At 52.4% G+C, this 24,423-nt stretch overlaps 1 protein-coding gene across 1 annotated transcript; it reads left to right on the plus strand.

Moving 5' to 3' along the window:
• The first annotated feature begins 581 nt into the window (after window positions 1–581).
• On the plus strand, window positions 582–23,834 carry SLC11A2 (solute carrier family 11 member 2). The gene is given in 19 exon segments (XM_052809780.1): window positions 582–656; window positions 659–744; window positions 1,442–1,526; window positions 8,097–8,171; window positions 9,461–9,600; window positions 10,342–10,467; window positions 10,845–10,964; window positions 12,071–12,177; window positions 12,862–12,932; window positions 13,016–13,083; window positions 13,494–13,649; window positions 14,084–14,242; window positions 14,569–14,655; window positions 15,168–15,287; window positions 15,512–15,661; window positions 15,994–16,067; window positions 16,226–16,379; window positions 17,962–18,015; window positions 22,469–23,834. Coding segments are annotated over 19 exon segments (1,956 nt in total). The 5' UTR covers window positions 582–610; the 3' UTR covers window positions 22,547–23,834.
• Window positions 23,835–24,423: the final 589 nt, after the last annotated feature.

The following is a 24,423-nucleotide window of genomic DNA, read 5'->3' on the forward strand; positions in this document are numbered from 1 at the left end:
TCCCGGGCCCTTCGAGCCCCGGAGCCGGGGGTTAAGCCCGTTCCCGGGCCCTTCAAGGGGAGCCCCTGCCTGTGGCGGGGCTGTAACTCTCCCTCAGCTGCTGCTGCCCTGCCCCAGACCCGCTGCGGGTCCCCAGCGAGGGACAGCGTGGCAGCAGAGGGGCCGTGGCCCCCCCCCCCCCGAGCCCCACGGTCCCCGCCCCGGGTGCTTTCCCCTGTTCTGCCTCGGCTTCCCTGGCCCGCAGCCAGGTCAAGACACCAGAGCTGTGCAGGACGCTTCTGTGTGGCTGTCCCTCCCGCAGACAACCTGTGTGCTGAGCGACTGAACCAGTTCTGCAGCTGCTCTCGGGTAGTTTCATATGGGTCACGGTTGTTTTCTTGGTTCTCAGAGCCATAAGAAACGATGTCAGAGGCCTTTTAGGAAAAAACTGCTACTTCTACTCCTGCCCCTAAGAAACGATGTCAGAGGCCTTTTAGGAAAAAACTGCTACTTCTACTCCTGCCCCTAAGATCTACCAATGCCATTCCCCCCAGGCACTGCTAAAACCAGGCACTACGTTGCCTCTTTCTAGGTCTCTGGCAGCTCCTCCATCTTCTGTGAATCCTTGGGGATGCTTTTGCCAGCCGAGCCCCCTCTCCTCACTCTGGCCGGACCCCCGAGCCCCCCCGGTCCCCTCCAGCAGCCCCAGGAAGCAGGAGTGTGTGGTGCCGGTCACGCACGCCCGTGTCTTTGCCCTCCTGCCTGGTGAGTCTTCAAGTGTTGCACATTCAGCTATTACTTATCAGAAAAAGGCACCAGGGGCCCTTTTGCAGAAAAAAAAAGGGAAAAAAAAAACCCAACAAGCCCAGGGTTATCACTTGGCCTCGGCGGGTTTTGGACCAGCGGGGATCGCTGATAATACATTGTATTGATCCAAGCCGGGAAAGGATCGCGTCTTATCAGAGCTGCACGTACCGGTGGCTGGCAAATGCCCCACAAGTGCCGGTTTGGGCTCTAATCTGTCAAATAGCGCCGGTGGAGCAGAGTCCAGGCCGGCTCATGTGCTAATTACCGGAGCACGTCTGATGCTCGACCAAACGGCCTTTTAATTGAGCCTTCTAGGTTGATAGTGTGCCCCAGACAACACGTAACCCACCTTTCCCCCTGAGCCCGACGCTGCCGCTCGCCATGGGGACGAGGTTCCACATCAAAGTGTTCGGCTGTCCTATTAACCCCCTTTAACTCGGCGGGTTTTATAGTTATTTAAGAAACGATAAGGTTGAAGCAGATGCAGTCATTTTCAGGAGACTTTGAATTGTCTCCTCAGCTCCCCTCAGAGAACTCTGCGCCACCGGATCGGTGTGGGTGCTGCGGGCGGAGGAGAGAGGGAGGGGAGCCAGCGGAGAAGGGTGGGGACACCTTATATAGAGAGAGGAACGTTGACGGGGCTGTCTGCTCCCAGAAACCGCCAAGAGAGAGAGAGGGAAGCGGGAACGCCATGCCCAAGAAATACACCCTCAAGCAGAGCTCCCCCAGCTGCGAACTGGGTGAGTACCACAAACGCCAATCCCGGCAAGCTTGCTGTCCCTGCGGGGTGGTCTTGCTGATGGGAGGCATCACCCTCATCCCAAAATACCCTGGCATTTGGGCAATAATGTAAATTTTCCAGCTTCAGGCCAAAAGCTGTTGGCAAACCACCTCCTGCGAGGTTTCTCGCACCTGTAGGTGCTTTTGGCGAGGCCAGGCAGCGTGCCGGCACGGTGCGGGTGCTGTGCTCGCGTTTCCGTGCGGGAACGGTGTTGTGGTTTGGTTTTAATTTCCCTCTCCAATGCCCACGCTGTCACGTCAGAGGTAAGGTCAAACCCACAATGGCAGAGTCTCCCACCTCCCAGATTTCTCCTCTGATTTTTCCAGGATTCGGTTGTTTCAGCAACATGCCGTGATGCTTTTTGGTGTTTAAACAATAAGGAACATGGGTTGCAAAACCTCCGCGTTTGGGGAAAGCAAGGAGCTGCCTTCCCCGCTGCCGGCAGCTGTGCTCGGCAAAGGGCTCTGATTTTTAATGAGTGGCTTCTCCCGTGCGGGTCAGGGTGTCCTGCTCCATTAGCCTGGATCTCTGCACGCTCTCCCATCTGTTCACGGTCAGGCCATAGTTCCAAAGGAGCACGCTCACTGATCTACCAAGAAATTAAAAGGTCAGGATGGTGGAGATAGGAACACAGAGTGCTCGTGTGCCGCTGGCAGCGATGCCATGCTGCTCCTGCCACGCACTGCTTCCCGGGCTGGCAGGTTTCTGGTGTGTCTCACCAATTAAATCTGTTGTTTTAGTTCTGGGGAAGGGGTTGCTTAAAAAAAAATTATCCCAACTTTTCAAGGGAGTGTGCAGAGTAGAGGAATTCTGTGAAAGAGCAGCATTTCTCTCTGGAAAAAAAAGCAGAAAACCAAACAAAAGGCAAATCAAGACTCTTCTCCCCCCAAATACGGAGTATTCTTTGTGAGATACAGCTGCATTCGGAAATAATGAACACGTGACTGTGTCTGCGGCCGTTTGCCAGCAGCCAAAAATCTAGAAATTTGGGGGTTTGGCATGAAAAGTGCTGCCGAGGTCGGCGAGGTCCAGGCGGAGCTTGCTGGCTCCTTGACGGATCCGCGTTTTTGGGGTGGAATAAGCCGCTGTCAGAAAAAACCTCAGAACAGGAGCAGAGGGCCCGGCCTCGGCGGGGGTCCAGGAGGGGAATGCTGCGGTCGGTCTGTGCCCCCCCACACCGGGGCCTGTACCGGGGCTTGGTCCCCCCTGCACTGTCCCCGGTCGCACCGATCCACGTCACAGGGCGGGCTAAGCTAAGCCAAGAGAAGCTGAGCCGAGCCGAGCTGAGCGGGGCCGAGCTGGCGGTGGGGCCGTGGCCGTGGCATGAGGCGATGGCGGCAGGGGCGGCCGGGGGTGGCTGAGGCGGTGAGTGATGGGGGCTGGCGGGGGGGGGTTCCCCTGGGGACCGGGGAATGGTGGGGGGATCCCGCCTGGGTGTGCTGGGGGGGTTCCTCCCCCTTGAGTGATCTCTAACAGATCCCAGGGTATGCTGGGTGGGATCCCCCCCATGGTTGATCTCTTGGGGGTCCCTTGCATGTGCTGGGGGGGGGGAATCCTCCCTCGGGTGATCCCTGGAGGATCCCCTGGGTGTGCTGCAGTATCCGCGGGTCAGTTTTACAAGGGGGTGCCATGGACCCGCTGGCCCCCAGCACCCCAGGCACTGCCCCCCCACCACCGCTGAGGCTCAGGGACCCCCGTGAGCCCAGGCTCCCCAGGCGCTCGGTGACCTTGGGGTGTCCCCTGGCCCCGGGGGTCTCTCTGAGGACAGACGCTGCTCACCCTGCCGAAACCGCTGATTGCTGGCGTGCACCGGCGGCTTAGCCAGCCCGGGTTTGGATCCCCCTGAGCCTCATCCTCTGCTTTCCTCCCCACGGGCTGGGTCTGACGTTAATCCTCCGGCGCAGTGCCTTCCCTTTGGGATTTGGGATGAAACCGTGCCGGGTCGCCCCAGGTTTGTCCCTCGCGCATCCAAGGGCTCGACACTGTTTATATATGAACTTCGTTGTGGGGCTTGGGGGTGTGACGAGAGGACGGCTTTTAAAGCCTTGGCTCGCTCGGCAGCCACCCCGTGGAGCTCTGCCTGCCTGGGCTGAGTGATTCAGGACATGTATTTTGCGTCCTGTTATCGCTGCAGAGCCACAGTCGAGCATCCCCGGGGTCCAAACTCCGGCACCTGCCTCGGGTTATTGCGGTGGGGAAGACAGGGGCGGCCGGTGGCGATGGCTCCCAGTGCGGTTCTGCCGGCTGTCTGATTCCGGGCCGAGCTCAGCGAAGGTCAGTGTGACCCTGGCAGGGCTTTGCGTACCCGGTTTCAGCCTCACCCTCCGGAGGTGCAGTCCCTGACCAAAGTCCTCGCGTGACTGCAAGCCGGAGGTTTCCTCGGAGGAGGGTTATGATCTCTCCTGCAGTGAGCACAGCTCATTACACAGGCAGGGGGAACCCAAACAAGCTCTTGAGCACAGGAGTTTGTTGGGAGAGTGGGATGCTGCGATCAGCGATGAGGTAACAGCTCCGTGTTCCATGTGGGACAAGGCTTGGAGCATCTGGGGCGATATGACGACCCCCAGCCCCGCCACCCCACCCTGTGCAGTGGTCCCACAGCTCAGCCACGCTGCTCATCTCTTTTTTCCCACTTTACAGCACTTCTTAACCAAAAGTCCCACCGTCTTGGGTGCTGCCTTATGTTTTTTGAGGGCATTTTTAATGCTCAAGCCTCACGGCTGCTGCTAGAATAGAGCTTTTCAATCAGTTTGATTTATTACCTGTTGTGAAAATACTTGAAGTCTCAGGTGCACATCAGCCCCCATCCCTTTCCACACTTGGAAAAAGCAGATGAGAACGATGGGGAGCAGCTGCAGGGGCTGTCTTCTAAATCCAGGAGCCTTCAGATCGAGCAGGCTGGGGAGGAGACCTGCTCCTTGCTTCCAGGTTGTTGTTTCCCAGGTGGTGTTCTCCTTCCATAGAAATAAATACATCACGCTATGTCTTTCTAGGAGAGTACTCTTGGGTGAGCAGGGCAGGCTTATCCCACTGCGCCTTGACTCGGTGTCCTTCTGCATCCAGGCCATCTCCCAGCTAAAGTGCGTGGTACGGGGTGAACAATTAGCAGGGAACGGGCTCGTCTGACACATTTAAGAATCAGCTGGGTAACCTGCCTCGGCACAGCTGAGCGGAGACCTCGGCGGTGGGAGTGAAGCCAATGTCACGGCCTGCTTTTATCATCCCTGGTCATCGGCAGGAGTATGGGCAAGAGAGCGAGGAGGAATCCTGTGGGGACAAACCCATGGTGCTGCTGGCCTGGGGTGACTCTCCTCCAGGTCCATGCGGAGGAAAAGGTTTTCCGGGGCAGGGACCCGGCGGTGCCGGTGCCGGCAGAGCGGCATGGGCATCTGGAAAGCAGGCAAGGGGGTGACCTGGTTGTGCGAGCAAGGAGTTACCCCTGTTGGGACGGCAAGTGGTTAACCAGGTTGTCTGCTCCGGTTTTGGGAGGTGTGTTGCGCTCAGGGCTGCCCCTGTGTGAGTTGTATAACATGAGCTGGAAGGAATGGGGTCAGGTTTTCGGTGTGACCATATAAAGGGCTGCCCAGTGTGGCCAGCCCACGGAGGTGCCTGTGTGTGAACAACATGCTGCACTAACGAAACATCAGCCCCAAAACCACTCTAAAAGAGTTAACGATCACGGCATGCCTCACCAGAACCAGCCAAGTTCAAAGCCCGACATCGGATGCAGAAATCTCAATCACAGGAACTGCTCCCAGCGTGAGACAAGAGAGCACTCCTTGTTTAACAAATCCCCATGTCTCCATGTTGAGGATGAGCAGGCAGCCGTTGGCTCTTCGGCTTTCTCCTTGTCAGCTTTGCTGCCTTTCTGGCTGTCAAGAAGAAAAGACCCGTTGGACCAAGGCTTGTTGTTTCATCAGTGAAAAGGGAGGGTGTGCGTGGAAGAATGATCCGTTGTTTGCTCCGCGGGTATTGAAGGTCTAGACAGCAGCGCTACTGTCTTTTCTTTCTTGATTAGAGCAACTTCATGATATTCTGCTCTTGGGTTTTTGCCTTATTCCAAGGAATATTCCTCCTGGGAAGGCAGCTGCCTTGCCTGAGTGCGAATATGGTGTATAAAGTCAAACCCAGCAATGGTTACAGTGAATGTTTTACCTCCAGGAGGCAGAACATGGCCTGGCGAGCCCACGCCTGGTGTTGAGGAATTGCTTGAAGATGTTCACAGAGGTTACGGGTAGAAGGAGCGATAACTCCCAACCATTTTTATCCTGCAATTTCTTTATCCTCTAATTTCATCCGCTCTGAGAGCAGCGGCAGGGTGTCACTAGAGCTGTTCTTTTAGAAAAGCACCCAGGCATGGAGACAGAGCAGGCAAAAAACATCCCTCGGATGCATTTTCACCATCTTTCTCTTGACAGCTCTCTGGTTCCCGGCTAGGCTGGAAGTGTGCAAAATACTCGCATGTGGCTAGAGCCAGTGGCTCCTTTTATTGGAGCTCTAGGGGAGACGGATCTGCAGGCAGCGCTTCCAACCCAGCACGTGTGGGAAAGCGTTCCCTGCATCGGGTCATGAATGAGCCTGTCACGAGCTTGGCAGCTGCCGGCAGAGATAGGGGAACCAATTTTGCTCCCGCCCAAGCTGGGATGTGTTTTGCAAGGAGATATTTAGGTCAGTCTCCCACTGTAACGAATATTCGCCATGTGATCTTCTTCCTCTTTGCCTTTATTAATGAAGTGAGTGTTTCGTGGGACTTGCTGCCACGGTAAGCGCTGTTCCTCCTGAAGGAATTAGATTTTGGGGAAAAGATGGCTTATTGCTAAACTTGAGCACGTTTTTAATGAAAGCCCTTAGGCTTAGTGCTTTAAAAAGGAGCCTGTAAAGAAAGAAAATTGTGTGTGTGACAGATAAAAGCTTTGCTCCAGCCTTGAGGTTGTCCCCATCCAAGTGGGAGCTGGTGGAGGGAGAAGTCTCAGGCAGAGGCACCATCGCTGTGGGGGCTGGAGAGGCGGCACTTGTCCTCTCCGGGGGTCAAGGAGGCAGGAGGTATTTACTCACCGTTTCTTCCCACAGCGTGTAGCGATTTGGTGGCAATTAAAACCTGGAAGGGGCAGGGGCTGTCCGGGACCCTGATGTGTTTAAGACCGCGGTGTCACAGCTCTCGGTGGTGGCATCTGGCATCCCGCTTCCTTCCAAGTCATGCTCAAGGAGCCACGACAGGGCAGTCCCGCGTCCTCACCAGCCCTCCCGTCCCCGGGTGAACACCTCTTGGACCGGAGCCGCTTTCTGCTGGTGAGGCTGGAAAAGCCGCTCACTTAAGCACTGGGTTACTGCCCTGCTGGAGAGGCAGAGCTGGCTGGTGTGCAGCCATGGGAGAGCAGCACAAAAAGTGGGATGAGAAATCTTACAGTTTAGTGAAACCTCAGCGCCTTGCTCTGCACCAGCACAGATGAATTCTCCTACGTGCTCGTCCAGAGCAAACACTCAAGATTATTTGCAAAGTAGTGGAATAAGCAAACTCCTTCCCCAGGCACTGCGCCTTGGCAGGTCCGTTGGCGGGCATGAGCGGCAAGTTATGCAGAGTTGAGAGCTCCTGGAGCGTGCTTTATTCATCCAGTTGCCCTAGACTCAGCACTTTAAAATCTTAAGTACATTCAGTTAGATGAATAACAATTGTAGCCCTGCCTACAAGAAGCGGTACTGCTCCAGCCCTATGTGATGTAACCTTCTCTGGATTATTTTCACATGCCTGGCCTGGTTACAAACCACCTTTGGAGCTGGTTATGGAACTGGGAAATTAATATTTGAAAACCTAAAATTGGTTCAAATCACTTAAAATGAACTCCTGGCTAATGTTTTCCTTTTATGTCTTCACTGAACCAATATTGCCTTGTTATAAGGAAACCTCCCGTTAATATACAACGGGCTTTGATGGAGATTAAGTGCTTTACATACCAAACGTACATACTGTTGGTACTTTGACTTGTCCTTGAGGGGTTTGGTGGGGTTGACCTGTTAAAGCCTGGAGGACACCAGCTTCATCCAAAGTCCTGTACCAGATCCTGGTTCCTTTCTGTGTGGGTTGGGTTTAAAAATACACCGTGATGAAAGAGTTACATCGTGCCCTTAAAAGAAACTTCAGATGCCCTGTGAAGGGTGCGGCATAGATGTAATAATTGTGCCTGGAAGGGGAGGGATGGTATGTAATTTCTACACATAAAGGAAATTCCACTCTTGTTTTCTTAGCTGGAGTTTCACAACAGGCACTGTCCTAAGCCTGACAGCTTGCAAATACTTCTGTCACATTGGTTTGCCTGGTCGGTCCACTCACCCTTTCTTCGTGTTGTTGCAACAGGAGTTTCCAAGCAGGTCCCGGGCAAAACACTCCCTTCCTGGCCCCGCGAGGTTCTTCAAAGCTAGAAAAGGGCTGGGGAAGTAAATCTGTCCCTGCCAGGAGCTGTTGGATCAGTTGGCTCTCTTGTAGGTTTTCATCCTCCTTCCTGACAGGTTTTTTTTCCCCTCTCCTTTGCAGCCAACGTGGCCAATCTAAACCACTGGAAGGATTCCACCATGGGGAACTCTGACACAGACCGGAAAGCATCCTATGGTAAGGCTCGCCTTGTGGCACAGCAGATTTGCTCTCAGGCATCCACCTTCCATTTAATTAATTCCTTTGTTCTGCAAAAACCACCCCAAGGATTCGGTATGCCCCTTTACCGTGTACTGCCCAGTACACTTGATTATCGTAGTGGACACAAACCATCAGGCTTTTGAGACGAGCCCAGCAGGAGATTTACAGTTCCCAGGGCTCACTCAGCCTTGCTTAACGAGATGAACAAGCCTGTCTTGTGCAGACCCATCTCTCTCCTGCACGCACGCTCACAGGTAGCTCTAAATCCATTATGTAAATGGGTCTGCTGGCAGAGCAGGCAGCCCTGCGAGGTATTTGGGAGGCAGGGAAAAGGAGGAGCAATCAACTTCAGTTTACTCTGATGACGCAATAGGAAACTTGGTAGAAGAGCTGGCCTTGTTTTTAGTCCTTCTCTTACGAGGGCTGCGTGCTGGGACACATGCTGCTCTTCAGCTCTTAGAGCAAAATGCCACGTAGGGAGAGCAAGAGTGAGTATTGGCTTGATTCAGGAGAAGGGGCTTTTTGCTGAAGGTGGGCAGGGGAGGAATCGGGTGGTATTACAAGTCTTTAACATGTTATCTGTGGGAATGTGCGTTTTCGTTGCTGGAGTAACCCTGCACATCTTCCTCACAAGTTAAATTTAGAAAAAATTCATCAGGGCTGGCTTTCCCACCTGCCTCTCATGCTTTAGGAGAAGGAAAAATTGTCAGGCAGCCTCCTGACTGTCACTTGCTTCCAAACAAGTGCTGCATTGTGCGTTCCCTGGATAGGAACAGGATTCCGCAGGACAGCAGGGTCCTTCCAGGACTAAACTCCTCACAGACGGTCTGTTCAGCCATGAGAGTTTGGGGAAATGCTCTCTGTAATGGTACAAAAATAGCCACGGTTTTCTTTTGGATCTGGCTTGTTCACTCCCAGTTAATCATTACAGTAATACTGTGGGGCTGCCGTTACATCACACAGTGCCCCGTGACGGCTTTTTTTAAATTAATCTGAATAAATAAACTGCCAGCTAGCCAGTCTTCTCTCACCGTGTGGGAGAGGGAGAGTTCGAGCAAGGCAGTGTGGTCTCCTAGAGTGGGTTTACAGCAGTATATGTTATTTTCATTTATTTCTTAATAACCTAATTAGCATTAGCTGTGAGGGCGGAGATGCTCATTTTGCTCTGCCTGTGGGTCCTGCCAGACCCCTGCCAAGTTTTTCTGTGTTTCCAAGGACCCTCACTCACTCTTCCTTCCTTTTCTGCTTCTCTTTCACCCCTGCAGAGGATGCCTCTGGGGAGCACGGGGAGGTCGTCAGCACGATTTCCAGCAGCAGGAACCCGCTGCAGCCGCCGGACACCTCCTCGGAGGAGCCTTTTACCACCTACTTCGACAACAAGATCCCGATTCCCGAAGATGAAACGGTGAGTGCGGCTGGGCCCTCCTCCACTCGCTGACGGGAAAATCCAATCGGAAAAATTTGCGAGTGCTTGGTACCCCTGTGAGTCGCTCCCCTGGGTGCTGGTTCCCCTTCTTGCCTAGACTGGGAAGGGTAGCCGGGCTGCGGGATGGAGATCTGGGAGAGAAGAGGGTACGGGATCTCCTGTGCTTGCTGGGGAGTTATTGATTCATCACTCAGGATTTGTCTCCTGCAAAGCTTGGAGCAGCAAGACCTGCTAAAGAGCAGAGCAGTGTCTTGTTTGTAGTCCCAGGGGAGGGGAACTCAGTTCTTTGTTCCCTTATCAAGGAAAGGCAGCAAGAGTGCTTCGCCTTTGTAACAGCATTGTCCCCTTTGCAGGGGGGTATAGGTGCCCTCTTTGCGTTTGATTAAGCAATGAGGCAGCATTTTCCGCTGCAGGCACAGGAGGATTCATCTCCCACCCAAGAGTGTGTCCTTGGCTGTCCCAGAGTCTGGTCCTAAACTCTTTAGATGAGGACCAGAGATTGCTGGAGAGTTTAGGATGGGATTGAAGAATGGGCTCAACTTACCAGCACTGCTTTCTGTTGTGGCAGCGAGGAAATGAAAATCAAACCCTGGCTGTCTCTTGCCATTTTTTATGCCTGATAGCTGGGATGGTTTGTGGGGACGATGCATCCCCTGTGTTAGGAGAGGGCTCCACTGCAGGGCTGACTTCTGATGTCTCGATCCTCTCTCCCCTTAATAGCACTCGTGCTTCAGTTTCCGCAAGCTCTGGGCTTTCACAGGGCCAGGCTTTCTGATGAGCATTGCCTACCTGGATCCAGGCAACATCGAGTCGGATTTACAGTCCGGGGCTGTCGCAGGATTTAAGGTCAGTGCAGAAACCTACAGATTAAGCGCTGTAAGTTGTGCAACCGGTGTACGCATCCGCATTTGAGGGCAGGAGTACTGATAGTGCTGTTGTTGCTGCTGAGCTGAAAACACCCCAGAGAAGAAGGGCAGAGTGAGGCTCTCATACACCCTCTCCGGCAGTGACTCCTGGCTTTATATGCATTTGGATCCTTCCCGTGCCAGCTCCAGGCACATAGAACAGCCTCCAAATGTCATTAATAATGTGTACTTTAAAAGGCCTGTGATTCCTAAAGGTGCACATGGGGCACAGGCATCCTAGGGGACCCAGGACCTTGTTTGCGGCCGTCCTTTCTGGCTGCCCCAGCGCACCCACTCCTGCCTTCGTGTCTCCCTCAGCTGCTGTGGGTCCTGATGCTGGCGACAATCATCGGACTGCTCCTGCAGCGGCTGGCCGCGAGGCTGGGGGTGGTGACGGGGCTGCACCTCGCCGAAGTGTGCAACCGGCAGTACCAGAAGGTGGGTGACCTCCTGGTCCTCGGCGGTACGGAGAGGCTCTTCGGATAGTCCCGTGGGCCTGGGTCAGTGTGTTTCTCTCAGCTGGGGCCAGCAGGTCTCACGAGACTCGTGAAGTGTCACTGCTGTCCGTTAAGTGCCAAATCCTCCTCAGGAGAAAGTGTTCCAGTTGCCAAAATATATTTTCATCATTGTGTCTTGCTTTACTGTCCAAGAAGCTGGGGGATTAAGTTGATTTGTTCTGGTTTGGCTCACAGTTGGAAGAAAGGCAGATTTAGAGGAAGATTTTAATTGTAGCCCTAGTGGAGCATGAGCAAAGGGCTTGCTGAGAACCCGGGCTGTTAGGAGAGCAGATGAGGGATGCTTCAGGTCCCGTCGGTGTCCTCCTCATCTTGGGAATAGGAAAGCACAAGGAGGGAGGTGGGGTGAATGTCCAGGCATTTGCCAGTGAATTGCAGACAGAGTCAGGAATAAAACCCAGGATTTCAGCTTTTCTGTTTGGACTGCTGCCTCACAAAGCTGAAACACTTGCCACTTAAGCTCAAGGAATCATGAGGAGAGAAATGGCCCTTCAGAGCAAGACCATTCCATGGCTGTTACATTTCCCTGCTTGAGAAATCATCATGGCTTGTGTAAGAAAGGGCTCCGCATCTCATTCAGCTGAAGATGAGTGAGGCTGTCCTTTGGGAAAGGGCTGTGGGGAATTCGGTGATGTCCCCAACTCTGTGCAGTCTGATGTTTCTCATCCAACACCTGAGACTTTGTCATTGGTCTGACCATGTGAAATATCTTCTGATGCTCATTTCCAGCACCTCCGTAGACAGAAACATCCGGTTTCGCTCTCGCAATGAGCAAAATGTATTGAGGCGAGTAATTTAGATTATGTAAGTTACCTGGGAACCTCCTCCAGGGATTGCCACAGGTAACCTGGATTTCTGCTCTGGACCAGCCATAGAGCGGCAGCTGTCAACATGTTTTCCACACCATGGCCAGGGAAAGGAGACCGTCCCTGAGTGCGTGATCACCACAACCCCGTGCTCATCTAGGAAATTCAAGGGAGAAGACATTTTCCCTCTTTTTAATGGTGTTGGATATTTCTTTACTTCTAGGTGCCTCGGATTATCCTGTGGCTGATGGTTGAACTCGCTATCATTGGATCCGATATGCAAGAAGTCATTGGCTCGGCCATTGCTATTAACCTCCTGTCTGTGGGGAAGTAAGTTGGGTTTGTCATCAGAGGGCAGCAGGAAATGAGTGCTCCCCTCTAGGATTAGGAAAGTGACACTGTGTGTGCCAAAAAACCCAAATTTATTTCCTATAAATATTCTGAAATAAGTTCTTTGTAGAGGGTGATTCATCTGAGCTAGCTGAGCTAGCTCTCTTGGATGACTCAGCCTTTGGTGCCCGTTTCTTTTTTTTGGCTATAAGGAGAACTGCAGGTTCTGGCTTTTATTTTAGATAGAACTGAAACACACCAAAATTGGGCTGCAGCTTTCCTGGCAGATTTTATGTTCCTAATAAAGCACTGCCAGAAAGCTGTCCTCTTCAGCCAGGAAGGTTGGAAGGGCAAACATAACAGGAAGCCACAATTTCGTACCAAGTAGCTATTAAAAGTCTCGCTCACTCCTGTCATTCTTAGTGTGGACATGGGATTTGCTCTCGAGATTCAGGGAGAGAGCTCTTATCTGAGCTATTTGTGCAGAAAACAAACCTATGGTCCCTTGCCCCGTGCAGCCAAATGTCTTGTCAGACTGCAAACAAACCCTTGGACAATGTGGTTCCATCCCCAAACAAGTGCCCTAAACAAAAAGAGATTTTGGACTCTGAAGTATTGTTGTGGCTGGCAGACAAGGTCAAAGTGTTTTGTAAGCTGATGTCTGCTCGTGCCCGTCTCTCGCAGGATCCCGCTGTGGGGTGGCGTGCTCATCACCATTGCCGACACGTTCGTGTTTCTCTTCCTGGACAAATATGGTAATTTCTCCTCCTGAATTCTGGAAACTAAATCTGAGATTCAGCTTTTCTCAATTTGCTGATGGTCCTTTCTCTTCTCACAGGCTTGCGAAAACTGGAAGCGTTCTTTGGGTTTCTGATTACCATCATGGCTCTAACGTTTGGATATGAGGTATATTCACCATCTCTCTCTGCGTTTCCATCGGCGCTGTTTGGTGACACGTTCCCTCTCTCCCCACCACTGCTCCTGTGCCCAAACAGCACCAAAACACAGGGGCAGACACTTAAAATTAAGGACATTTGAAGTTGGCTCTGTTTTTGATGGGACCGTCATCTGGCTCATACCCTGGCATGCAACGCAGGCTGCATTGAATGCTGCCTCTCCGATGTGGAGACCGGCACGTGCTGTTCAGCGCAGCATCCCCAGTTTTATTAAAGAGCAGACGGTTGCCATGTTGTGGTTTTGGTTTTTTACCAAAGCAGCCACATTTTTGCTTTCGAGTATCCAAATGGGCAGCCTAGGCAGCTGTGCAACACGTGTCATGCTACAAATACCCCTATTTCTTTTGTCTCTGTGCCCAGTATATCACAGTAAAACCCAGCCAGGAGAAGCTGCTAAAGGGGCTGTTCATCCCGTACTGCCAGAACTGCGGCACGACCCAGCTGGAGCAAGCCGTGGGAATCGTGGGTGCTGTTATCATGCCACACAACATGTATTTGCACTCTGCCTTGGTCAAGGTAAGCAGCTGTGCTGATTAATGTAGAAAGCACATACGGGGATGGCACGCTGGGAGGCCTGAAACACTTGAGGAGTCACAGCCTCGGGGAGTCTGCTTTAAGCATTTACTTTGGTGGGGACACAGCAAATGCCCTGAAGGAGGCTGGTTGGGCCTCTGGAACAGGGAAAGCTGCAAGAGCTCTGGGACACGTGTCCTTTACGTGTGGATGTGGGACCAGAAGTCTGCGTCTCGTGGCTAGCACTGCCACGCTGGCAAAACCAGCCATTGCTTGTTCTGCAAGTGTTGGGGTTTGCTTTTTCTTCCCTCTGGCATGTTCTCTTCCCAGCCAGTGACCCGTGTCCCACCGTCTAATACGGTATAATTACAGATACAAGTAATATAATAGTGAATTCCTGTTTCTCAAGCCTGCTGTTGTCACCATCCCCTTTTCAGTCCCGGCAAGTGAACCGTGCAAACAAGAGGGAAGTACGAGAAGCTAATAAGTATTTCTTCATCGAGTCCTGCATCGCTCTCTTTGTCTCCTTCATCATTAACATCTTTGTTGTGACCGTCTTCGCTGAGGCTTTCTTTGAAAAGACGAACGCAGATGTGGTGAGTTGGGGCTGGGACTTGGCTCCTCGCGGACTGGCTGACACCGAACCGTGGGGCTGTTGGAGCGGTAACAGGGACCGTGTGAGCAGAGGGGCAGCTCCGAGCCTTTTCAGTGCTTATCGAGCAGAGCCCATATATTCTGTGCGTAAAGGGGGGGGGGGGGAAAGAACAGGGGTGCTGATTATTTCCGTTTAAACCTGCATGAAGAGGCACCCAGCACCTTGGGACCTCCAGCACCCACTGCTCCGACGTGCAGCCTTTTCCTCTCATCCTCGCTTCTCTCTCGCTGAGCAAACCCAACCTTTTGCCCCTTCCTGTCGTTGCAGAACGGCGTCTGCATGAACGCCAGCAGCCCGCACTCCTCGCTCTTCCCAAACAACAATGAGACGCTGGAAGTGGATATCTACAAAGGGGTGAGTGACCCACAGGGCGGGATGGCCTCATCTCCGGCAGCCTAGCGTCCTTGTCTGGTAGCAGCTGCTTCTTTTGGGTAAACAGGGAGTGTTGAAGGCCGGAACCTGTAAAAGAATCGCCGAAAACAGAGCTGGAGGAGACCCCTGGGGATCCTTGAGCCCAGCCCTTTGGCCAAGCAAAATTATCTATCCCTTTGCTAATTGTGCTGCACCTAACCTGAACCCAGAGACTCCTCGGCTATCTGTTCCCCTCTTTTATTAGCTTGGCCGTGTCAAAGTTTTTCCTTGCATCCATCCTGAATCTGCTTTGTTAAAACTGCAGCCTGTGAGGTATGGCCTTGTCCACTGCCGACGTGGGGAACACTTTTCCTGCTTCTACAAGTGGATTATTCCTTCTCTTTCAACTCCACGCCCATGATTAATCTGGTCACAAGGGAATTCGTCTGCTCTTTCTTGTTCCCACTCTCAGATGTGAGACTGAACTGACGTGAGGCTGCAAATCTCTGTTCCAGGGTGTCGTTCTGGGCTGTTACTTCGGCCCTGCTGCTCTCTATATCTGGGCAATTGGGATCCTCGCTGCCGGCCAGAGCTCAACAATGACGGGGACGTACTCTGGGCAGTTCGTCATGGAGGTAATTAGCCTGCGTCCCCATTCTCTCTACTCCTGAGCCTTTAAAGCTCATATTGATGATTCCTCTTCCTCGGACACACAGCTCTTGTTGGAAGCTCCATAAAACTCGCTGATGTGCCTTTCAACAAAATCAGCTTTTAATCCTACCCTGAGCCCCCCTCTTCCTGCTGCACTTGAAGTCTCCATACTGTTTTCACCCAGCAGCTGCTCTGTTTTTTTCTGCAGGGCTTTCTGAACCTGCGGTGGTCCCGTTTTGCCCGGGTGCTGCTGACCCGCTCTATTGCCATCACCCCCACCCTCTTCGTCGCCATCTTTCAGGACGTCGAACACCTGACTGGCATGAATGACTTCTTAAATGTTCTTATGAGCCTCCAGGTGAGCAGCAGTGCCTGGTTTGGGAGGTCAGGTCTCGGAGAAAAACATCTAGCACTAAATATTTCAGCTTCTGGTGCCTAAGGGTTTGCAGGAGCAGCTGAGCAGAGCGAGTTACTATCAGGAGATGTCGATCTGCTGTGGGGAGGTGGAGAGGATCAGCCAGGGTCTGAAATTACTTCCTTCTTCCAGCCAGGGGAAGTCCCTTTGACTCACTTTACAATAGCTTTGGGGAAATGCTGTCAGCTATGAGCAAGCCTTGGATGTTTGTCCATGCTGAGATAATCAGAACAATTTCCACTCTTTATTCTTCTGTATTTTCTTGCTTATTCCAGCTTCCGTTCGCTTTGATCCCCATCCTGACATTCACCAGCCTGCCCAGTGTCATGAACGATTTTGCCAATGGACTGTAAGTATGAAAGGAATTGCCTCCGAGCAGGAGATGGCATGTTGCTCGCCTCAGGCACACATTTTGTTTCTCTCCTCGCCTCGTGGCCTAGAGCATCTCCTCCAAACGCAAGAGCGGCCCCTCCGCCTCACCCCGTTTTGCTCTGATTTTGCTCGCAGGTTCTGGAAGATCGCTGGTGGCATTCTGATCCTCCTGATCTGCAGCATTAACATGTACTTTGTGGTGGCCTATGTCATGTCCCTGAACCACGTGGCTTTGTACATCGGGGCTGCGATTCTCAGCGTGATCTACCTGTCCTTCGTGGTGTATTTGGTAAGTCTGGGTCAAGCTGAGACTCCCTGTAGGAAGGATAAGCCGATAGATTTATTTTCGCACCATTATATTAATTTCATCACGTTTTACAGGCATTAAAGTCGGCCATGGGGTCAGAACAGATGGGGAAGTTGAGGCTTTCGTGGCCAGATTTGCTTGGGAATCTGTTCTGTGCTGCGCCTACTAACCCACATGGCCTTTACCCTGCTTTTTGAACCGTCTCTTTAGCAAGTCATCTGTTTGCTGTTCCCAAAAAGGCCTCGATTTAATGTCACGGCAGGTGAAAGGTTGGCAGAGACTTTGGAATAACGCACAGTTCCTCTGTACATGTCTGTATATTGCCAGAGGTGTAAAATCATAGAATGATCAGAGAATCCTAGAATGGTTTGGGTTGGAAGGGACCTTAAAGATCATCTAGTTCCAACTCCCCTGCCATGGGCAGGGACACCTTCCACTAGACCAGGTGGCTCCAAGCCCCATCCAACCTGGCCTTGAACGCTTCCGGGGATGGGGCAGCCACAGCCTCTCTGGGCGACCTGTTCCAGTGCCTCACCGCCCTCATCGTAAAACGTTTCTTCCTTATATCTAATCTAAATCTACCCTCTTTCAGTTTAAAGCCATTACCCCTTGTCCTATCACTACATGCCCTTGTAAAAAGTCCCCCTCCAGCTTCCCTGTAGGCCCCGTTAGGTACTGGGGGGCTGCTCTAAGGTCTCCCCGGAGCCTTCTCTCCTCCAGGCTGAACAACACCAACTCTCTCAGCCTGTCCTCACAGGAGAGGGGTTCCAGCTCCCTGATCATCTTTGTGGCCCTCCTCTGGACCCGCTCCAACAGCTCCATGTCCTTCTTACGTTGGGAGCCCCAGGGCTGAACTCAGTACTCCAGTCTCACCAGAGCAGAGCAGAGGGGCAGAATCCCCTCCCTCGACCTGCTGGCCACGCTGCTGGTGATGCAGCCCAGGAGATGGCTGGCTTTCTGGGATGCCACCACACGTTGCCGGGCCATATTCAGTTTTTCATGCCCCCAGGTCCTTCTCCACAGGGCTGCTCTCAATCCCACTCATCCCCCAGCCTGTGTCCGTGTTCGGGGTTGCCCCGACCCAGCTGCAGGACCTTGCACTTGGCCTTGTTGAACTTCATGAGGTTCACATGAGCTCCCCGCTCCAGCCCATCACAGTCCCTCTGGGTAGATCCCTTCCCTCTAGAGTATCAACCTCCACCTCAGCTCAGTGTCGTCCGCAAACTTGCTGAGGGTGCACTCGATCCCAGTGTCTGTGTCCCCAGCAAAGCTGTTCAATAATACTGGTCCCAGTACAGAGCCCACTCATCACCGGTCCCCACCCAGACATCAAGCCATTGACCACAACTCTGAGTGCCACCATCCGGCCAATTCCTTATCCACCGAGCGGTCCGATCCATCAGTGGTGCCCGTCAGCGCTTCTTTACCTCCAACCCACCCCTGCGTTACTTCAAATGACGATTTATTTACCATCGAGCGCACGATAACGCTTAAACGAGCAGAGCCCGCAGCCTCTGTAACATTCCGCAGTGTTTCTGATCACCGGCACCTTCTTTAATTGCAGGGCTGGCTGTGTCTCATCGCTCTGGGAGTCTCCTTCCTGGCCTGCGGGAAAACGGTAAGCGTCACCAGGACACTACTCACGGAAGAGTCACCTTCTCACTCCACTAAGTAGACGCAGTGTCTGTACACAGCGAGTAGCCATCAGAGCCAGTGCGTTTCTATGGTTTACTGTGTGAACATATACAAACGTATGTGCGGTTTGCACAGGGAATATGCGTGTAAAAACAAACAAAAAAACCAATCAGATGTACATATTGGGAAATGCGTTGCTGCTGAAATAGTCAAAAGTTGGATGTTTTCTTTGCTGAGCACCTCTAATCACGCTTGTAAGAAGGAGTGTTACGTCGGTTGTGCAATACAAGGAGCTGCCTGTTTTCCTGACACTAACACATTTTGTAGCACAGAGGGAAGCACGCCGTGCTGCAGGCTGACTTCTCTTCCCAGCTAACCTTTGCCTCCAGCCTCTTTATGTTTTTGGCATTAAAACTGGCAGACTCCCTTGTCCCTTAGCATTTTAATCCATGTAGCAGAAACACTGAAGGTCCAGGTAATTAATGCTTCTGCACTGAACGGGAGAATCTAGAAAAATAAGCTAGGAAATTCAAAATGCACCTTTTGGGTGGTGTTTGAAGGATTGTCCTGCCGCTGACACTAGGCGACACAGTGACACTACGTCCAGAGTCTACCTCTGCGGTCAGATTGCGGCTGCCGTTCACAATCTGACTGGGTTTGTTTTTCACTTGAAAATCCGTCTAATTCAGAGTGGGGCTGAACGCGATGCGCAGCTTCCCCGAGGGCGGAGTGACGTTAAGGACAAGAAACCTCAGCATTAGTATTGTCATTTCTTTATTTTTTACTTGCCTGGCATGTGATTTTGGTGGTCAGCAAAGGAAACGAGCTGTAATGTTTATGGTTATTTATGGGTTTGTGAGTTTATTCCCTATGTATGTGATTAATGCAAACACTCTTTGTAGTTCTCAAAAATCCTTGTTTTATGGCTCAAAATGTCACATTGCAGAGGATGCCAGTAGCCTTCCCCAGGGGGGTCATCACTGTAACACAACTTCAGGTTTTTATTTGCCGATCCTGCTTGGCCCCATGTTAAATTCACTACAAAACCTTTATCGTTGCCCTTCTCGTTAGCATTGAATGAGTTTCAGTTACCTTCTCAGGAGACACCTTCACCTGGAAGGCAGACCTAAATCCGATGTAGCAAATTATGATAAAGAGAACGGTACGTTTTACTTCTGCGGTTAGGAAAGGCAGTCTGTCGTTTCTCCCTGATGAATTTCGAGGTTGCATCCTGCACAGCAGGGTGGTTTTAGACATCTTGGTCATGAAAATCAGGTGTCAGGAGCTGTAAACCAGAGGTTTATTTAGCGAGGTTTCTCTTCCCGGACCATGTGGAGGCTGTGGCTGGCTGGCACAGGCAAGGCAAAGCTCCACAGAGGGTTTTTAGGTACCGAAATGCTTTTGTGGATCTCAAAAGACCGAGTGCGGGTGGTTTGGTGTGTCGCAAACAACCTCTGCTTATAAATACCTCCGCTGTCTCAGAGCCGAGCCCTGGCCGATGCAGCACCTGCAGTGAGGGCTCAGCACCGGGCTCTGCCGGTGCTGGCTTGGGTTCTGCCAGGCTCTGCTCCTGCTGCTGCTGGCACTTGCCAACCTTCCCCCGCCGGAGCAGCAAACGCGGCTTTCTCCCTGCCCAGGCAGTGGTTTCTTTTCGTAGAGTTTGGTCAGGACTGCCCAGCGCGGGGTCGTTAGCGGTTTGGGCTCCAGCCCTCATCATTAACGAGGCTTTCTCAGGATATTCATCGCCTTCCTCGGTGTTTCTCGTGTGCCCTCTAGTCCCAAGCAGGGAATTGCTTTCTGAAATAAAAGCCCTCGGGGAGAGACGATCTGCAGGTGGCGTGGTTTGGGGTTTGGTTTGGTTTTAACTTTTCTTGTACGAACAAACCCCAGGCGTGCTGCGCTGCTCGCTCGCCTGGAGCTCGTCTGATGGCGAGCAGGAGGTGAACAGCACGATCAGGGGCAGCGCACTCACCTTTTGAGCTCTCAGTAGTGTTTTAGCTGTCGCCACCTGAGCTTTTGGGGAATTTCATGATGCCAGTGACAAGTTTCTTAGACGCAGGTGACAAAACTCAAAGCACAGCATGAAAACTCCATTTTAATTACGGGCAGGATCGTTTACATTATTCCTACCCTTTACCAAGCCAGCCGAACTTTGCTTGCTGCCCCCTTGAACTGAGCAAGCATTAAAACACAACATATTTCTAGTTTTCAAATTATTAGTTCAAAAATTCCAGCAGGATTTAACCCCTGTATTGTAATGCTTGTAGGTTTTATACCTATTTCCACAAACAGAAAGCTAGCGTGTGCGTTGCAAGTGGGAATTGGTGGGGGTTGTTGGACCGGAGGCGTGTTTGTGGCCAGCCGTCCTCAGCCAACGGGCTCTGTAATCCCACTGTATCCATCCCTCCGATTTTCCTGTATTTGGGATTTTTGATTTGTAAGGTGTCAGTGGAGATTCTCCTGGCTGCTCTGCTAAAATAATAACTTTAAGACGGTAGCTCTGCACCGGAGCCACCGGATCGAGTTCTCATTTTCAGCTTCTGCTCCTCATGAAACTGATTTGGGTTTTGGTTTTTTTTTTCCCCCGTATCTGCCTTTGAAGCAGTTTGTACAAACTACCTTTTGAATTAAAAGACAGATACTTTTTCAACTTGGCTTCTTGGGTCTTTTTTTGGGGGGGGGTTGCTCTGAATCGCTAGCGATACCTGGCTATAAAGGAGAACCCCAACGGCTCCGATGCCCGCAGACCACGCTGGCAGCACGAGCTCCCGGTGGGGTGTGTGGTGCCGTGCCGGCACGTTCCCCATCCCGGCGGGATCCAGACCCACCAGCCTCTCTTGTATTTGCTCCTGGCTTCCCTGTCCGCTGTGACCGTGGCTTCCACCAAGAGAGTGAAGGATCAGGATCAGGTTGCCGCGAGCTGTGCAGTTCTTTCCCCACTGGGATTTCCTTGGTGGGATCCAGGACACTGCGCACGCATCCTGCCCTGCTCTTGCTTTATCGGCTTTTCTGCCCCCGGCGGTGCACTCCTCCTGTCTGCTCCTTGGCCAAACTATCAGCTGCGCTGAAAAAAAAAAATATCTTACTGGGTTTTATACTCGCCAGAGCCTTTCCTTTAGCTGCAGCTAAGCCCGAGTGTAGGTACGGACCTGTTTATTTAAAACAGAGATAAGCTAGCCTAACCCGGGGGGTTCGTAACATGGGAGGTCAGAGGGACGAGCCAATTGTCTCTCGTGGTCTAAAAATCTGCCGGGAAGGTGCTGGTAGTGGCAGAAGTTGCCGCCTCGCTGCATCCCCCCCTCCTGCCTCCATCACCGGCTCCTGATCCGGAGGCTGGAAATCGGTGTTGCCCCGAGAGCTGCGCTCTTCCCTTCCCACCCCGGTGAGCTTCCCACTCCCCTGGGAAGGAGCCGGGTGCTGCAAGTGCCTTGTGTCTCTCTCTTGGGGTATTTTATTCTTATTTTATGAATTTGTAAGCCTGCCGGGATGCTCGGGGAGAAGGAAAGTCCTTTGGGGTTTGTTTCTATCCGGTAAGGAACGCTCGTGGTAAGTCTCGCTCTGTTAAACCCTTGCACCCGCCGCCTTGATTTACAGCGGCCGAGGGAATTTCTCTGGTCACATTCGCCTCTGGGAGGAGGCAGACAACCACCCCGCAACGTGTTCTTTTCATTAACCAACCTGGGTAATCAGCTAATGCTACTTAAGGCTCATCTGCACCCATAATTTAATTCAAGTTGAGAAGGGAATTAATTTAAACTAACGGAGGGGATGCTCTGCAGAAGAGAACAGCTCTTCTAGAGCATCACCATGGGTAGATCCCTTACAGTGGATCAATTTACCAATAAAGAGAAGTAATATTTGCACCGCGTCATGTTCTGTCTGCTTAATAACCCCTAATTAACGAAGGCATGGCACAAGCCGATGCCGTAAGTGACAGTCGGCATGGCGTGGCAGCAAAACGGCCGCCTCGGTTTCGTCCGAGCGCGGCGGCACCTTCCCTTCGCAATCAGCTGCAGGCGGCCTCGGTGATGCCTGCGATGCTCCTGCAGATTAATTAAGCACCTGCAATTAACAAGCACTGTTAACCCCCTCAGCAAATTTCAGAAGAGCCCAAATACTGGTTTATTTTACTGTCACATGCAAAAGTTGCTTTGACGCTGCTTTGGCTGGACGACCTGCGGCCAGAAACTGGGAAACCCCAAAGCTTTGGATTCTGCGGGTGGAAAAGTGCTGGTGAGCGAGCCGGGGTCGGGGAGCTCAACTTGGGCTTTGTTAAACCCTGCTCAACTTGAGCTTCGTTAAACCCTGCTCAACCCAGGCTTCATTAAAGCCTGTTCAACCCAGGCTCCATTAAACCCTGCTCAATTTGGACTTCGTTAAACCCTGCTCAACTCGAGCTTTTTCCAGCTCTAACTCTTGTCCTTCGCCTCTTCCAGCGCCACTTGGGATTCGCCGCTCGCCCTGAACTCTTCCTCCTCAACAACGTCGACGCGGACACGCCCGTCACCAGATGATTCCAGCTGCTGCGGTCGTAAGGATAGAACCGGTTTTAACGGAAACCCTTCTTGTGCCGCAGAAAAGTCTCCTCCATCACTCGAGCTTAGCACAGAACCAGGCACACGGTTGGGGGTTGTGAGCGGAGCCCGGAATTTCTTCCGGGGAGGACAACGGGATCGGACCGTCCCGTCAGTGGCGAGAAGAACAGCAGAGCCGGCGCCTCGCATTGGCCATGGGGGGAGATCCCAGCTCTGAACCACAATGTTGCCGATCTTGGGGGCTTTTAGGTACCTCTACAGTTATTCCCCCCCTTTTTTTTTTTCCCCCAAATAGCTGATCTGGGAAAGGATTCATTGACATCTTCCTGATTTTGATTCAAATTTCTCCTGTCTGGTTGGTAGATCTGGTGTGACACTAATCCTTTTTTTTTTTTTTTTCTTAATTTGGGAAAAGTCCAGGCTTGGAAAACCAAGCAGGGGCAGCATTTCATTACAAGTGTTTTTATCGAGGGGCTGCGCTCAGATTAGGGGGAATGAGAGAAACCACGGTGAGACGCCACCGAGAAACCCGGGTTTCGTGACTGCCGGGGCAATCCCGCCATCCCTCTCTGCATCCCCCAGGGAATTACAGACGGTTTTGCCAGAAAACCTGGCCGTATATGACCTCCTCCACGTGAAGATCTCCCGCTCTGAGACGGCAGCTGCTTCTCCTTCCCACCGGCGTTTTTCCCAGCCTGGAGCCGGTTCCTCCCTCTGCGCAGGCGGCAGCAAAGCTGCTATTATCAGAATTTCAATTAAAAGCCGAATTTGCTGGCCAGGCTCCGTCCCGCACCGGCCTTTTGCCCGGTAAAAGCTGGAAAGGGTTTGCACATGCAGGACGGAGCTGTTTTCCTGGCATTTCAAGAAGTTTCGGGTGCTGCCAGAGCCCAAAACTGATCCTCAAGCCGAGTTTAAGGTCAGCAGGCTCCACCAGCGACGCGCTTCTTATCTCCCCCCCACTCCTCCTCCTCCTCATCCTCCTCCTCTCCTTCTTATTTTGGTTGATTTGTTTTGAGCCCCAGATGGAGGGTGGGTTTAGATGTCATATCTTGCCTTTCCTTTAATTAAATCTTCTGGTTTAATTAAACCTTTTCCCAATTAAGCCTTTTTGTTTCTATGTACTTGGCACCGACTACGCTGCAGCTCGTGAAGAATGCGACAGAGGGGCCAGACTTTTCCGGGAAAAGATTCGATTTAACCTTTTCTGTTCAGCTTTCAGCCCGTTTTAGAAATAAACTGATGTTCCCGCTCCCTTTTCCTGGAGGAATTCATTATATTCCCAATTTTTCTGTGCTCAAATTGCACTGTTGGCACTCGGTAGCGTAGCTGCTGTGTTTAAGGTAAGTAAATATCCGATAGACACTGCGGGTAAGTGCTAAATACCCTGCGGATGCTCGGAGATGCCGGGATCCGGTCCCGGATTTCGGGGAAATTCCATCCGCGGGATTTATTTTTGGTGGCTGTTTGGGGGAATTCGCTTTGAGATTAAAGGAAAACTTTAATTCCGTTAGCGTCCCTTAACGAGGGTGCCCCGGCTGGAGACTAAGCCGGGCTTAACTAAGCCAGGGCTTGATTCACATCGTGACCGACCGCTGCCCCCACTTCCAGGGCGTCACCGTTTTGGGGGGGTCGGGGTCCCCGTCCCCCCCCTCCCCCAGGAGGGACCCACTGGGGATGTCCCTCTGTCCGTGCCGGGTGGGGGGGGGATTCTGGGGGTCCCAGCTCGCCCCTATTCCCACCCTTCTCCCCTCGGGCCGGGGGGGGGTGGGGGGTGGGGCTCGGCCCCAGCCCCCCCCCCACTGCTCCCCAGGTGAGAGTGGGGGGCGAGGGGGCGTCTGGGGCACGGAGTGGGGCTG

This window comes from Harpia harpyja, chromosome 15 (genome assembly GCF_026419915.1).
Source record: "Harpia harpyja isolate bHarHar1 chromosome 15, bHarHar1 primary haplotype, whole genome shotgun sequence".
Lineage (NCBI taxonomy): Eukaryota > Metazoa > Chordata > Aves > Accipitriformes > Accipitridae > Harpia > Harpia harpyja.